General features: G+C 40.2%; 1 protein-coding gene across 2 annotated transcripts; it reads right to left on the reverse strand.

Annotated features, from left to right (window-relative positions):
• Window positions 1-122: 122 nt before the first annotated feature.
• On the reverse strand, window positions 123-11,019 carry LOC311063982 (RCC1 and BTB domain-containing protein 1-like). 2 transcript variants are annotated; one of them, XM_084083637.1, is made up of 13 exons: window positions 10,916-11,019; window positions 9,378-9,622; window positions 8,890-9,040; window positions 8,627-8,793; window positions 6,730-6,888; window positions 6,535-6,642; window positions 5,775-5,917; window positions 3,982-4,172; window positions 3,568-3,694; window positions 3,196-3,347; window positions 2,544-2,674; window positions 1,304-1,480; window positions 123-1,156 (listed from the first exon to the last, which is right to left on the reverse strand). In XM_084083637.1, the coding sequence occupies exons 2-12, from the start codon at window positions 9,501-9,503 to the stop codon at window positions 1,340-1,342; spliced, it is 1,596 nt and encodes a 531-aa protein (XP_083939763.1). In that variant the 5' UTR covers window positions 9,504-9,622; window positions 10,916-11,019; the 3' UTR covers window positions 123-1,156; window positions 1,304-1,339. The 2 variants fall into 2 exon arrangements, with proteins under 2 accessions (XP_083939763.1, XP_083939762.1); XM_084083636.1 differs by having other exon boundaries at window positions 123-1,480.
• Between the last annotated feature and the right edge of the window lie 4,267 nt (window positions 11,020-15,286).

Raw genomic sequence — 15,286 nt, forward strand, 5'->3', positions numbered from 1 at the left:
TATAATTAATCAATAACATCGCCCATATAGGCAAAGTGCAACACTGTACCATTCTGTGACCAGTACCGGATAAAGGAACAAGGCCACGCTACTTTCTTAATTATATAGACAGAACAAAAAGCTTGTATAATTGTCCCACAAATATTTATTGGCAGTTTGTCAATGAACAAAAGATGTGGAAGCCAGTATCTGATTCTGCATTCATTAATAAAAAAATGGATAGCGCAATCAACAAAAACGTGTCTGCTCTGCAGTATAACAGCAGTAAATTACAGCAATAAAATAATAGAAACGGTAAAAAATAAGGGTACTAAAAATACAGTAGAACTCAAGTACACTCAAGCAGTTTTTAAAAACTGGTTCTAACCTAGAATCAAGAAGTGCAAACAAAACCCAATCCCCAACCTCAATATATACTTGGCCTGTGTGTGTGTTTTTTTTTTAAAAGCTCAGTGCATATGAGCCCATTGAGGAGAAATAACTTAAAAATTAGGACAGGTTGCCAAAAAAGTATTATCAATCCAACCATTCAAGAACAATCAAATGGAATCCATAGAAGTGGAAAAAAATAAACAAAATGCAACAAAGCATGGTGAGGCAATGCCTTTGAGTACTTGCATATTGGCGCTATCGGTTAGAAACCTTATATCCATATTTCATTGTGTTAAATGAATGCCCTATCTTATAAAAGAATATTCAATCTACAAGCTCAGAATGTGTTATACGAACATTGTTCCATCTGGGGCGATGCAATGGCCAAATGGTTTGGGCGCATATCACAAATGTCAACTAACTTTCCTGTCTCACTATGGAAATTATGCAGAAATGCAACAAGAAAATAATCAAATTTTAAATAAAGTGGTTAAATGTGTGTGTTTTATACACATTACCAATGAAAAGTAATAAGAGCTTGTGACAAAATAACTACATTGGTTTTCCATTTCCTTAAAAGTAACAGTTTTGGACATAAAAGGTTTCCGCTGTACAGCAGTAATATACACCACAACTGTGTCAGTCTCTGTTTCACATTGAATGCATGCTCATCAATAGCCAGTCAGGCACTTCGGCAAAAACGGCAGCTAACCTAATAGTGATGTCATTAGGTGGGCCAAATTAATGTAGCTTTTCTAGCTCCCACATGGTGCTGGTTCTTGCTCTGGAATGAGATGAGTCATGTCAAGTCCATGATATAGTAATGTAAGGATCTACAGTCTTAAGGGTTGTGCATCCTCAAACATTGTAAAAAGCTCTCATCGACAAAGATGGGTGGAATCCAGTGGAGGAATTGACTACCGTGTCTCACCGTTGTCTGATCCTACTGTCTCATCTTGACTTGTGGTCAGTTCTTAAAGGCTCCACAGCGGCTGGCTCGGCAGATGAAGTCTTTGAGCATATTGCCATCTATCTGCCAGAAGGCAGCAGTCTGGGTCACCTCTGTCAAGTGGTTCACACAAAATTTAAAGCAGAAGTCCTCCAGGTCCTACATTTCAACAAGGAAAACAGCAAGAACACAAATAAGAAAGTGGAACTAGAAGCTTTTGTCGTCCTAAAAACCTGGACTCCAGTCTGGCAATCCCAGCTGTGGCCTTAAAATAAATATTTAAGGCAAACTTGCCTCTTGCTCTTTAATCTCAAAGTGCTGCTGGTGCTTTTCTGGCAGAATGCATTTTTTTTGGACCAAAGATAAATTATGTTAACTTCTACAGCAGCACCACTCATTAATGTCAGTTTCAGAACACAAGTGGCCAATCACAAAAGATAAGGTGTGGGACAAATATTTCAGTTGAATCAATCTTACAAGATGTCTGAGAGATGCCTGTCTTTACGCTGTTGCTCTGCAAGAGCCTTGCCGTCCATGAGAGTCAATGGTAGGTCTTGGTCTAGCCCTGGTTCAGAGCGTTAGTGAGTTCCCTCTAACGCCCTGGAAGACCTGGAGAATTTGAACTTACCATTAACCAAAATCTGTAGAGGACACTGTGGAGTAAATAAAAATAATTTCCGTTTCGCTGACATATTTTATTTTCTGCCCAAAAAGTGTATTTTACAGAGTAGGTGGGGTGCTGAGAGGCTTCCCACCTCCGAGAATAGACTTTCAACAACACAAAACAGCCTTTGCTTTGGTGAGTAGCGAAATGGTTTTGTTTATTTTCACTACTCTTGAGCGCTCGCAGGGCAGTGGAATTCCTTGTACAAGCGCAGAGCGAGGGGTCTTCCAGGGCGTTAGAGGGAACTCACTAACGCTCTGAACCAGGGCTAGTCTTGGTCCAAGATCCACATCGGCGCCATGCCGTTCCTACTCTACATGATTCGAACTTTGTATTTTTGTATCTGAACTTGTTATTCTGACCATATGTTTTTATCCTTTGTATTCTTTGTATGTGGTCCATGTGAGGCATTTTGTAAAGTCGTTCAGAAAATTGCAATATAAATAAAGTACTTTATTAATCACTTAACAGGTAAATAGTTTTGTATCTACTGCATGTATCAGATGGCTTCTATTGAATTCCTTGTAAATTTCTACCGGAAAATCGGTAGAGACTGACCTCTGCATCGTAGCGCACAGCCGCCGAGAGCAGAGAGAAGGCATTCTCCACAGTGATCCCTCTCTTAATGATGTGCTGACACAGACGTTTCAGGTGGTTTTCACAATATGACGTGGCCAGGTCCAGCAGGCCTGAGAGCGACAATACAGATGCAGTTACAGGTAGGTAGGTAGTGTGAGTGAAATAAACGGTTCATGGGCCTTTCGGTAGAGCACTAACTACAGCAGTGGTTTCAAACCCTGGTCCTCAGGACCCCTGTTATTGCTGGCTTACCATCCTATGGTAATTGGTTGCATTCATCTGGCGTCCTTGTAATTCTAGCTGTCGAATCAGGGACTAGTTCAACCTGTAAGTTTTGCACTTATGGTAGGTGTGCTTGTAGATCCTTTTTCTAGCTTGAAACTGTTTTGCAATTGTATTATTTATGGTGTTGATTGTAATGAAGTGTTACTGTACGCTCTGTTTTCTTATAATGTATTTTATTGTTCACTGTTCTATGTTTTTTTTGTGGGGACTGCGGATTATCCTGTGTATTTACTTTACATTACTATGTACTGTTCATTAATATGCTCTGTCCTGTCGAAATAAACAAATAAAGTAAAAGGAAAGTAAGGACAGAAAACCAGCAGTACGGGATGTGTAAGGGACTGACCAATGGCATCCTCAGGAGGCAGTTCCACGTTGTCTGTGTAGAGGAACTCCAGGAAGGAGCGATACACCGGGTAAGAGAACTGATCTATCTCGATCACTTCCTTCATGTCTTCATTCCAGTGGGACTGGAACATGGATCTGAAATGCTCACATCTGCAGAGAGGCAGGGGCAAAGAACATTGTTTCGTGTCCATATGGTTAGAAAAAAATCATTTTAACCAAACCGATACATGCCTTTAAAATAAGATTATAAAGATTTTAAAATGTGTAATCTTGCGCCAACCCCATTTTGTCACTGACCCATATCCAGTATCATTGGTAACAGGTGTTCTGATCTTTTCCCCATAAATTAAAAAGATATTAAAACCCTTACCGGATCTTGAGAATTGCTTTGTGGACATAAATGTATTTGCCATCCACACTGAATTTAAGGTCAGCTGTCTCAGGGCTGTCAAACTCTTTCTTCAGTGACTGGGCCACAGTCAGAAAGTCATCATGCTCTGGAGAGAGAACACACATTGGGCGTCATTAATCAGATTTGATCATAAATTGTAAAAAGGTACAAGCTTCCCTTCCTCCAGGTGTACTGGCGCTATGTGGACATGTTTCCACTTTCGCACCTTATGCTTAACCTCAAGTAAATACAGTATCTGCTGGTCTTATGCTATGCGTATATATATGTGTGTGTATATATCTTGATCTTTTTATGTTCTTTTTTTTTACTTCAGACATTCAGACAATGACAAGCCCCTGAGAAGAGCTGTAGCAATGCTATGGACTTCCTTACCCATGGAAAGCAGTCTCCACATAACCGAGGGCGTTGCAAAGCAGCCAAATACATCGTCAGTGCAAGTGAAGTGCGTGAGGTGGGGCAGTACGATGGACTGGCCCCTGCACTGGCCCCACATGTATACCTGACCACTCTGTGTCTTAGCAGCTGATGTATGTGTCGAGTGGCAGGCAGCAATCTCCACAATTCTGTCAAGGATATCAGAGGCGAGGTGTCGGGGTTAGGCCTATCACGATCATTACATTTGAATCTTAATTGACGATTAATAGTCATACAAGGAACTGCTATAAACGATTTAATTGTATTTTTCCATTGAACATTGGAACATAAAAATTACATTTCTGTTTGGCTTTTAGGCTTTGTAAACTGACTGACAATGACCAGAAAAAGTGCTCCTCGGAGCACAGGTCTCCGCCAGGTCAGGTAGGCTATTGTGGCCTCCTGGTGGCGCTATAATAGGCCAACGTGAAAAGGGTGCCATTTCTTCTTAGGCCTTGCACGACAATCGGACGCTGACTGCATTCATGATTTGAGGCATTTTGTTAAAAACATGTGTTTCGCTAAATTAGACCTGTTGGTGGCGCAATAACAGCCCAATGTTAAAAGGGTGGCATTTGTTCCTCAACATAGTGTGAAGGTGCGTGCAAAGTTTGAGCGCAATTGGGCGGTGCGGTCATGATTTGCGGGATTTTGTTCAAGACAAGCCAATAATGCAAACTTTAGATGTCAATCTTAGTCAATCAGTATGGAATATGAAAAATCAAACACATTCGTCGTGATCACATGACTATAGAGATCATATGTACCGATTTGTGTGAAATTTGGATAAAATTGGAAGGAGTAGTATAAAAAAATATGTTTTACATGAGTCGGCCTCCTGGTGGCGCTATAAAAGGCAGATGTGAAAAATGCAGGGCAAAAGTTTTTCCTTGACCTCTAGGGAGTGTGCATACAAAGTTTTACACAGATCGGTGCAGTTATAGGTAAAAACATGAATCGGCCTGTTATAGCGACACCATGAGGCTGATTTGAAAAAAATCAAATGGTAGTTCTTCCTCGGCCTAATGGGAATGTGCGTGCAAAATTTCACAGAAATTGCATGCTGTGTTCATGATTTGAGGCATTTTGTTCAAAACGGAGCACTCCTGCAAACTTTGGAAGACATTTTTAGCCAATCAGGATGGAATATGAGAAATCTGAAAGACCTGTTTCGTTTAATGACTATAGAGATACTGTGTACCGATTTGCGGGATTTTTGGACAAAATCTGTAGGAGTACTGTCAAAAAATATGTTTTGCACTAATCGGCCTCCTGGTGGTGCTATAAAAGGCCCATGAGAACAATTTGGGGCAAGGGTTCTGAATTGGCATCCAGGGAGTGTGTGTGCACAGTGGCGCTGTGATCAAGCCAACGGTGGCAGAGATTAGCTGGTCACAGACGGACGGACGGACGGACGGACGGGGTGGAAAACATACTCTCTCGCCATGCCTTTCGGCCTGGCGGAGACAATAATGTACTATGCAAAACAAGTCCATATTTAATCATTTCATTCTCAACAACAAATTGTAATAATTATTTAAAAAAAGTTCACAACGTGTCGACATGTGAGCTTATAGATCTGCTATTGCCACTATTCATGAAAATGTATGAACGTTTTTCAACATGAAAAAGATTAACGATTGATTATGACGATTATGTCAAATAATTGCGATTAGGCGATTATGTAATAATTGTAACAATTGTGTTTGGCAGACTGACAATTGCACATGTGTATTGAGGGTGTCTTTCACCTCTCTTTCTCTGTCAGGATTTGCACAGGGCTGAGCTGATTGCTCTTGTTGCCAGTGCCCAGCTGTCCATATGTGTTGGCACCCCATGCAAACAGCAGCCCTTCATCTGTTAGTGCTAGGGAATGCGCATAACCAGAGACAACCTGGAGCAAAAGAGTACAGGTTAGTCGAGTGCATGTCACCCTATCATTTGACTCACTAAGACATCTTTGAACAAGCCAAAATAAGTCTACTTATTAATTTACTTCCCCTTGCAATTGCATCCACTCCTTAAACACTTAGCCTGATTTACTTTTGCTGTACAACGGTGCCGCATGGCCAAAGTAGCTGATCTTCAAGCTCATGACCCATCAGAACAAAACGTGAGCTTGTCGATCAGCTATTTTCAAAATAATTGCCAAAAATAAAGACACCAGGTTAAAAGTGGTCTTTGTAGGACCATACAATATCTATTTTGGAGTACCTCCATTACAGTGTTAATTTAGTCGACTAAGACTAGAGTAAGACTAAACAGTTTTCAGATGACTAAAATAGGACTAAAACTAAATGGTGTGTTATTCAAAATACTAAGACTAAATCAGAATTTGCTGTCAAAATTAACACTGCTCCATTCTCACAAAGCTGCCCAAGTTACGGTTAGTGTTGTTGGTAGAGGTCAGCCCTTTGCTGATTAACAGATAACAACATGTAATGGCCTCTGAAAGTATGCTGACTTTTGAATTAAATAGCACAGAACATTTAAACAGTGACAGTGTCTCACCTGTTGCACACAAAACCCTTGTAGGGCCACTAGGCGACATGGAGTGAGTTGATTCCCATTATTGCCGAGTCCAAGTTGGCCATTCCCATTATAACCCCAACCATATACCTGGGGAAACAAAATTAAATGATTCCAGTGTTGATAACAACAGCCTATCAGCCTTACCACAAACTAACGTAGGTACTAGGTACTCACCTCTCCATTGTCAATCACTGCCAAAGAGGAAGTCTGACCACAGCTGATATGGACTGACACCTTGTTCTGCAGGCAGTTGGCCACTCTCCGAGGTGTGGGCTGGTTAGCTGTGGAGCCAGAGCCCACCTGACCACAGTTATTGTAGCCCCATGCATACACCTGTTAGAGGGCAGATTAGGAAGAAGAAAACGTTAGTTACAGCATTGATTCTCAAAGTGGGGTCCGGGGACCCCCAGGTGTCCTTGGGGGGTACCAGTGGGTCCCCAGCAACACGTGTTAATACAGCATCCCAATCATTTCAACCACTTTAACAATATTTTATTCTTTGGCAATTTTTGAAAAAAAAAATTGCAAATCTTTGAATTTCTTTGTTCAACTCAAATCTTTGCTTCTGGGGGTCCCTGGAACAAAATATTGTGGGGTGGTGGTGTTATAATAATTATATGTATTTGGCAGCAGCCAAATACATATAAATTTAGGGGTCCTTGACATGAAAAGGTTTGAGAACCACTGAGTTACAGTAAAATACATCTACTGTACTGCTACTAATCCAAATATGACAGCTCTACTCCACCTTGTGGCTAAACCGTTCCTATTAATTTTCTGTTCTTAGTTAAAGAATGTCCTCAGTCCTCACCGCAAACACTGGTCATATAAAGGTGTCTTTGATTATACAGACGGTTGACTTATTAAAGCATGCAATCTAATTAATAAAACGTTATTTTAACCAACCTGGCTTTTGGCTGATTTTCTTTCTAGAACTATAATTGGTAGTAAAAAGATATATGTTTTTACTGTATCATGTTTCATTTCTTAACTTAATGAAGCTAGCAAATGAAACATTTTAGCCTGTCATTAAATACAACACATTACTAGGCCCTCAAATTATTATTCTATCAGACAGAAGGCACGTGACATTTTAATTGGGTCAAATGTACTAAATATTGCAGAATGTTTTGTCTGTTTCAATAAGTATTTCATTTGTTGTTAGTTAACACGCGTACAGTTGCTTTAAGACTCATCAAGAGGTCGCAGATTTTATGATCATTGTCATCCCTGTTGGTTTTTCCTTTAATTCGTCACCGGTAAGTAGCTGTGCTCAACCAGAAGAACCAAGTAGTTGGGCTGGAATAGGTGCACACGCAGCAAAAACGCTTTATCTTTCGTTCATGCTATATTGATATCAACATACTACTACTGCAGTTCCCACGTTTCAGGAGCAGCCTTTATCAAGGTATAAAACAATAAAAACGACATGCACCTTTAAAGACCAATGTTTTGAGTAACAGGCTCTTCCTCATACTTCTGTCAGAGGAAGAGCTTTTGAATGAGGAAGAGTATGTGTTACTTGAAGAATCACTTTTTGGTAGATAAGTATCCTTTCAAAGGGAGCTACTTGGTTTGTGGATTTTTCTGTTTCAATGTCACATGTTATAGCAGTTTACCACATCAGTTACCTTGATAAAAGGTTATTGCCTAAATTACTTTTAAGCGAAAACATTTATTTTTGTATTCAACGAGGGTTCGTCATTCTGCTGACAGTGTCGACAGCATTATAAATGTCTTCCCTTTGTTTTCATCTGTTCAGGTCACTCCACTACTCGCACAATTTGCACAATAAAGGCTTTATAACACAACTTATTTATAATAAGTGGGGATAAACCAATGTTTAGATTGGGTTTAGGCTCCAATAACGGTCAGTGGGACAAAGCACTGCCTCACAGAACAGGAATCAGAGCAGAGACCAAAGCTGGATTACCTGTTTGGGTTAGGAAGGATTTTAAAACGGCCCTCTCGTAAATGCTTTTCTAAGAGCTAAGAATTATAATGAGTGAGGTATGTGTTGTATAATTGTGTTGTTAGGCCACACCACTTGATTCAGATGCATTGCTCTCACCTCTCCTGAGTCAGTCAAAGCCATAGAGTGGTGAGAGCCACAAGCTACCTCTGTGACCCTCTTATTAATCAGGTTGGCTGACACAAGCACAGGAGCCACTCCCTGGTTGGTGGTCCCATTTCCCAACTGGCTGTAGCCATTATGGCCCCATGCAAATAGTTCTCCCTCTGAAACATAAAATGATTGTTTAAGTCATTCTTTAGTACTTTTAAACCCATTCTGCATGTTCACAATTTCACAGATTCTCCCAAAAGTACTGTTACCTTCAGTGACCAGCAGGATGTGGGGTCCACTGCCGTAGCTCAAGCTGACAACCTTCCTTCCGCTCAGGAAGTCCAGCTTTTTGGGTACAATGGTGCTCAGGCTGTCCCCCGTTCCCAAGCAGTTACTACAATTCAATCCAAACACATACACCTGTATGTATCGAGATGGGATGTAAAAAATGGTGCAAGAGACATGGGTTATTGATAATCATGTCAACATGCTGTGACAGCCCCAAAGAAAGCAAGTCCTCTGGATAATAGCTAGGCCACACTCTTATTATTCACAGACTGAGTAGCAGTAAGCAGTGCTAGCAGGCCATTGCACCCCCCTCCCACTATGAAGCAACCAATTACAAAATTGCAAACAGTGACCATCACAAAACACTGACCCACTTGTAATCCATAAGCCAAACCAGGAAGTAAGAATGAATCTATAAAAGTGAGCAAAACTCAAGTCCCCCTCCCCCCCGTTGACATTGAACTCTCACCTCGTCGTCGTTAGTGATGTAAATGACTTCATTGGCAGATGTTCCAAACACACAGACCTTCCGTATGGAACAAAGCTCCTGGGGTCCCATCAGGCTGAAGAGGGGCCATTTGGTCACATCCACCATGATGTCCTGCTCCGAGTTTGCCGTGACGGTTGCAGAGTGGAGGCAGCTCCCTCACATCAAGGGCTGGGCAGGGGAGAGGGTTAGGGAATAGGTAGGCAAACGTGCCAGTATCCCCACAGCTTGTTGACAAGGATTGGGGTGAGGACAAGATAAAAAATAATGCTTGAAATGCTTATACATGCTTACTGTTAAACCCAGTACATCAGAGTGAGATGATGATCAAATAACTTGTTATAGTAACTAGGTGTATTATGCTCTTGCTTGATCACTGAGATGAGAACCAATTTCTCAAGCTCAATTTGCTTGGGGAAATCAGCAGTGCATGTTAAGCCTAACCAGTTATTCTGGACTGGTCCATTGTGCAAATGCTAAATGTAAGAACGTTACTGCCAATGTTCTGTATCTTTCCATATTATGGATTACAAATCAATGATGCACTGACCTCAAATAGGCCCATTTCTACTGACAGCTTGGATAAAATACCTCACATCTCTTAAGTAAAGAGATGAGAGCCACGATGCCAGACACTAGACAGCTTGAAACTTATTCAAAACACACCCTGCTAGGTGGTGTAAAGTAACTAAGTACATTTACTCAAGTACTGTACTTGAACACTTGTACAATTCATTTTTAGGTATTTTTTACTTTAATGGAGTATTTACAATTTCCAATACTTTTACTTACTACTCCACTACATCTCAGAGGCAAATATTATACTTTTACTCCACTACAATTATTTGAAAACTTTAGTAACTAGTTCCTTTGTAGATTTGTATTATTAATTAATACAAAACATACATTAACCACTAAAGCACATTTCGGCCATTTGAAAATAGCCAATCTACAAGTTCACACTGTGTTGCAATGCAACGCATTGTGAGCTTGTAGATCTGCTAATTTCAAATGATTTTTATACATTTTATTCATTTGAAAAGTTGTGAAATCGGACCTTCTGCATAATGAATACTTTCTACTTTTGGTACTTTAAGTACATGTTGATGCCAATAGCCTAGTTTTGTACTTTTACCCAAGTACATTTTGAATTCCGGACTTTTACTTCTAACAGAGTATTTCTACATTACTTAAGTAAAAAAATGTTAGCACTTTTTCCACCACTGCTGCTAGAGTAGATGACCTGTAACGATTCGACGTTACATAGATACAGTTAGCTGTCAGTCGTCCAGCGTCATCCATTGTTAGAAACGCACTACTCAGCATGGCAAGCGGCCTTGATTGACAGACAGCACAAGCACAATGAAGTAAAAGTAGAGCGCGATACCATTCGTCAAGCTAAGCTAAAAGAGGCTTAAATGCTATCCCCTCCCCTCCTTATTGGTGGCATTTAATGCGTTAGAGAAGACACGATTTAAGATTGAAACAATGACGTAAAATGTTACTCTATTTAGATCCACCTGCTACGAGATGGGTCCTTCCGTGCTGCTGACAGATGTGATCAACCATAATAGTGTGGCACCGTGCTGCTGTTGATCTTCTGAGTTCTGACCAGTGTTTGCGGAAGCGGGGAGAACAACCAGCGTTGCCAGATCTTGCGTGTGAAATAAGAAACCCAGGTCTTGGAAAACAAGCCCGAAAGTAGCGACTAAAATAGGCCACATTAAACCTAGCCTGGCTCCAGCCCCCTGAACCACTAGCCTGGAGTGAAACGAAATGAAAATTTAGGCTGAGTGTCAGGGTGACACTCAACCTATATGCATTGACTATTTGAAAATAGCCGATCTACAAGCTCACAACGCGTCGCGATGCGAAGCGTTGTGAGCTTGTAGATCGGCTATTTTCAAAAGATCTTGAAATAAAATTGAAACATTCTAACAACACAAATGCTCCCTGTCACTGTCACAAAACATTTATGAAAATACTGCAACAACCCGCCGCAACTATTTTTACAAGCAACTTCACAGAAAAATAACACCAAAGTCGCTTATAATAAGCGGACATGGCAACACTGAGAACCACATCAACGTTACCATGTGATCAAAAGACAAGCATAATCAAAGACCGAGATGAGTTGAGTTGATTTCACCGCGTTTATAAAAACTTTTCGGCCGTTACATTGGTGTCAAAAGTGGAGCGTGCCCTTGCGTGAGAGACGTGAGCGTGAGGTACTGGCCGTGTGAGCGAGAAGCGCGAGGGCGCGCTTCGATTTGAACCGAGGGGAGAGTGTACGGTTACTTACACCACACAGCCAAACAATAACGTGCAAAATACGCACGCGGGCCACGGCGCAGCAATGTGCAGCAATGCTTGCGAATTGCGAGACACAACGTTTCATAAATAAATGACCCTGTCATGAGATGATTTCTGTAGCCTGAGCATTGATAAACGAGGGTGAAAGCTGTCTAATCTGATACAAAGTAGGCTATCTTGAAGATATTAAAAAGGTCCTCTAATCAAAAGGAGGATCTGTGCATGTGCATTCTGCCTTTGATTTTCATCAGCAGCCCACCAAACATCACTCCACGGACTTGATTAAGATACGACTTCAGGGAAAACTGGAAATGCACCCGCAGGCAAACAAGCATCAGACCACAATATTAATGGTTCTCAAAGTGGGGTCCGCGGAGCCCCAGGGGGTCCTTGAAAATCCTGCAAAATAGGTTAATAGAACGTCAAAATCAGTTGAACCACTTTGACCCTATTTTATGCATCAGCTGTTTGAAAGTATCCAATCTAAGTGGTGGGAAAGTAACTAACTACCACGTTGTGAGCTTGTAGATCTGCTATTTTCAAACATTTCAGTACTTCAGTACTTTTGGTACTTTAAGTACATTTTGATACCAATACTTTTGTACACCAGACTTTTACTTGTAACAGAGTGCTTCTACATTGCAGTATTGATACTTTTACTTCAGTAAAACATTTTAGTACTTTAACTCCATTTTGATGCCAATACTTTTGTACTTTTACTCAAGTATATTTTGAATTCCGGACTTTTACTTGTAACAGAGTAGCCTACTTCTACATCGTAGTATTGATACTTTTTTTTAAATGCTGGTGACGAAAAATGACGAAAAATGCTGGTGACGAAAAAAATGCTGGTGAAAAATGACGAAAAATGCTGGTGACGAAAAATGACGAAAAATGCTGGTGACGAAAAATGACGAAAAATGCTGGTGACGAAAAAATGCTGGTGACGAAAAATGACGAAAAATGCTGGTGACGAAAAATGACGAAAAATGCTGGTGACGAAAAAATGCTGGTGACGAAAAATGACGAAAAATGCTGGTGACGAAAAAATGCTGGTGTCGACAAATGACGAAAAATGCTGGTGACGAAAAAATGCTGGTGACTAAAAATGACGAAAGATGCTGGTGACGAAAAAATGCTGGTGACGAAAAATGCTGGTGACGAAAAATGACAAAAAATGCTAGTGACGAAAAAATGCTGGTGACTAAAAATGACGAAAAATAATGGTGACGAAAAAATGCTGGTGACGAAAAATGACGAAAAATGCTGGTGACGAAAAATGACGAAAAATGCTGGTGACGAAAAAATGCTGGTGACGAAAAATGACGAAAAATGCTGGTGACGAAAAAATGCTGGTGACGAAAAATGACGAAAAAATGCTGGTGACGAAAAATGACGAAAAATGCTGGTGACGAAAAAAATGCTGGTGACGAAAAAATGCTGGTTACGAAAAATGACGAAAAATGCTGATGACGAAAAAATGCTGGTGACGAAAAATGACAAAAAATGCTGGTGACGAAAAAATGACGAAAAATGCTGGTGACGAAAAAATGCTGTTGACGAAAAATGCTGTTGACGAAAAAAATGCTGGTGACGAAAAAAGGCTGGTGACGAAAAATTACGAAAAAATGCTGGTGACGGAAAATGACAAAAAATGCTGGTGACGAAAAATTACGAAAAATGCTGGTGACGAAAAATGACAAAAAATGCTGGTGACGAAAAAATGCTGGTGACGAAAAATGACGAAAAATGCTGGTGACGAAAAAAATGCTGGTGACGAAAAATGCTGGTGACGAAAAAATGCTGGTGACGAAAAATGACGAAAAATGCTGGTGACAAAAAAATGCTGGTGACGAAAAATGACGTAAAATGCTGGTGACGAAAAAATGCTGGTGACAAAAAAATGCTGGTGACGAAAAATGACGAAAAATGTTGGTGACGAAAAATGACGAAAAATGCTGGTGACGAAAAAATGCTGGTGACGAAAAATGACGAAAAATGCTGGTGACGAAAAATGACAAAAAATGCTGGTGACGAAAAAATGACGAAAAATGCTGGTGACGAAAAAAATGCTGGTGACGAAAAAATGCTGGTGACGAAAAATGACCAAAAAATGCTGGTGACTAAAAATGACAAAAAATGCTGGTGACGAAAAATTACGAAAAATGCTGGTGACGAAAAAATGCTGGTGACGAAAAATGACGAAAAATGCTGGTGACGAAAAATGACGAAAAATGCTGGTGACGAAAAAATGCTGGTGACGAAAAATGACGAAAAATGCTGGTGACGAAAAAATGCTGGTGACGAAAAATGCTGGTGACGAAAAAATGCTGGTGACGAAAAATGACGAAAAATGCTGGTGACGAAAAATGACGAAAAATGCTGGTGAGGAAAAAATGCTGGTGACGAAAAATGACGAAAAATGCTGGTGACGAAAAATGCTGGTGACGAAAAAATGCTGGTGACGAAAAATGACGAAAAATGCTGGTGACGAAAAATGACAAAAAATGCTGGTGACGAAAAATTACGAAAAATGCTGGTGACGAAAAAATGCTGGTGACGAAAAATGACAAAAAATGCTGGTGACGAAAAAATGCTGGTGACGTAAAATGACGAAAAATGCTGGTGACGAAAAAAATGCTGGTGACGAAAAATGACGAAAAATGCTGGTGACGAAAAAATGCTGGTGACGAAAAATGACGAAAAATGCTGGTGACAAAAAAATGCTGGTGACGAAAAATGACGAAAAATGACGAAAAATGCTGGTGACGAAAAAATGCTGGTGACGAAAAAATACTGGTGACGAAAAAATGCTGGTGACGAAAAATGACGAAAAATGTTGGTGACGAAAAATGACGAAAAATGCTGGTGACGAATAAATGCTGGTGACGAAAAATGACGAAAAATGCTGGTGACGAAAAATGACAAAAAATGCTGGTGACGAAAAAATGCTGGTGACGAAAAATGCTGTTGACGAAAAAAATGCTGGTGACGAAAAAATGCTGGTGACGAAAAATGACAAAAAATGCTGGTGACGAAAAATTACGAAAAATGCTGGTGACGAAAAAATGCTGGTGACGAAAAATGACAAAAAATGCTGGTGACGAAAAAATGCTGGTGACGTAAAATGACGAAAAATGCTGGTGACGAAAAAAATGCTGGTGACGAAAAATGACGAAAAATGCTGGTGACGAAAAAATGCTGGTGACGAAAAATGACGAAAAATGCTGGTGACAAAAAAATGCTGGTGACGAAAAATGACGAAAAATGACGAAAAATGCTGGTGACGAAAAAATGCTGGTGACGAAAAAATACTGGTGACGAAAAAATGCTGGTGACGAAAAATGACGAAAAATGTTGGTGACGAAAAATGACGAAAAATGCTGGTGACGAAAAAATGCTGGTGACGAAAAATGACGAAAAATGCTGGTGACGAAAAATGACAAAAAATGCTGGTGACGAAAAAATGCTGGTGACGAAAAATGTTGTTGACGAAAAAAATGCTGGTGACGAAAAAATGCTGGTGACGAAAAATGACGAAAAAATGCTGGTGACGAAAAATGACAAAAAATGCTGGT

Source organism: Gymnoscopelus microlampas, assembly GCF_963454915.1.
Source record: "Gymnoscopelus microlampas genome assembly, chromosome: 17".
In the NCBI taxonomy this organism is placed as follows: domain Eukaryota; kingdom Metazoa; phylum Chordata; class Actinopteri; order Myctophiformes; family Myctophidae; genus Gymnoscopelus; species Gymnoscopelus microlampas.

What these genes read in the sequence shown, in the direction of transcription:
- LOC311063982 (XM_084083637.1), bottom strand. Translation starts at nt 9,503, where the DNA reads ATGGTGGATGTGACCAAATGGCCCCTCTTCAGCCTGATGGGACCCCAG. An exon ending in AAGGGTTTTGTGTGCAACAG is followed by an intron (nt 5,918 to 6,534) that starts GTGAGACACTGT and finishes CTTTTGCTCCAG; the next exon opens with GTTGTCTCTGGTTATGCGCA. An exon ending in ATCCTGACAGAGAAAGAGAG is followed by an intron (nt 4,173 to 5,774) that starts GTGAAAGACACC and finishes TATCCTTGACAG; the next exon opens with AATTGTGGAGATTGCTGCCT.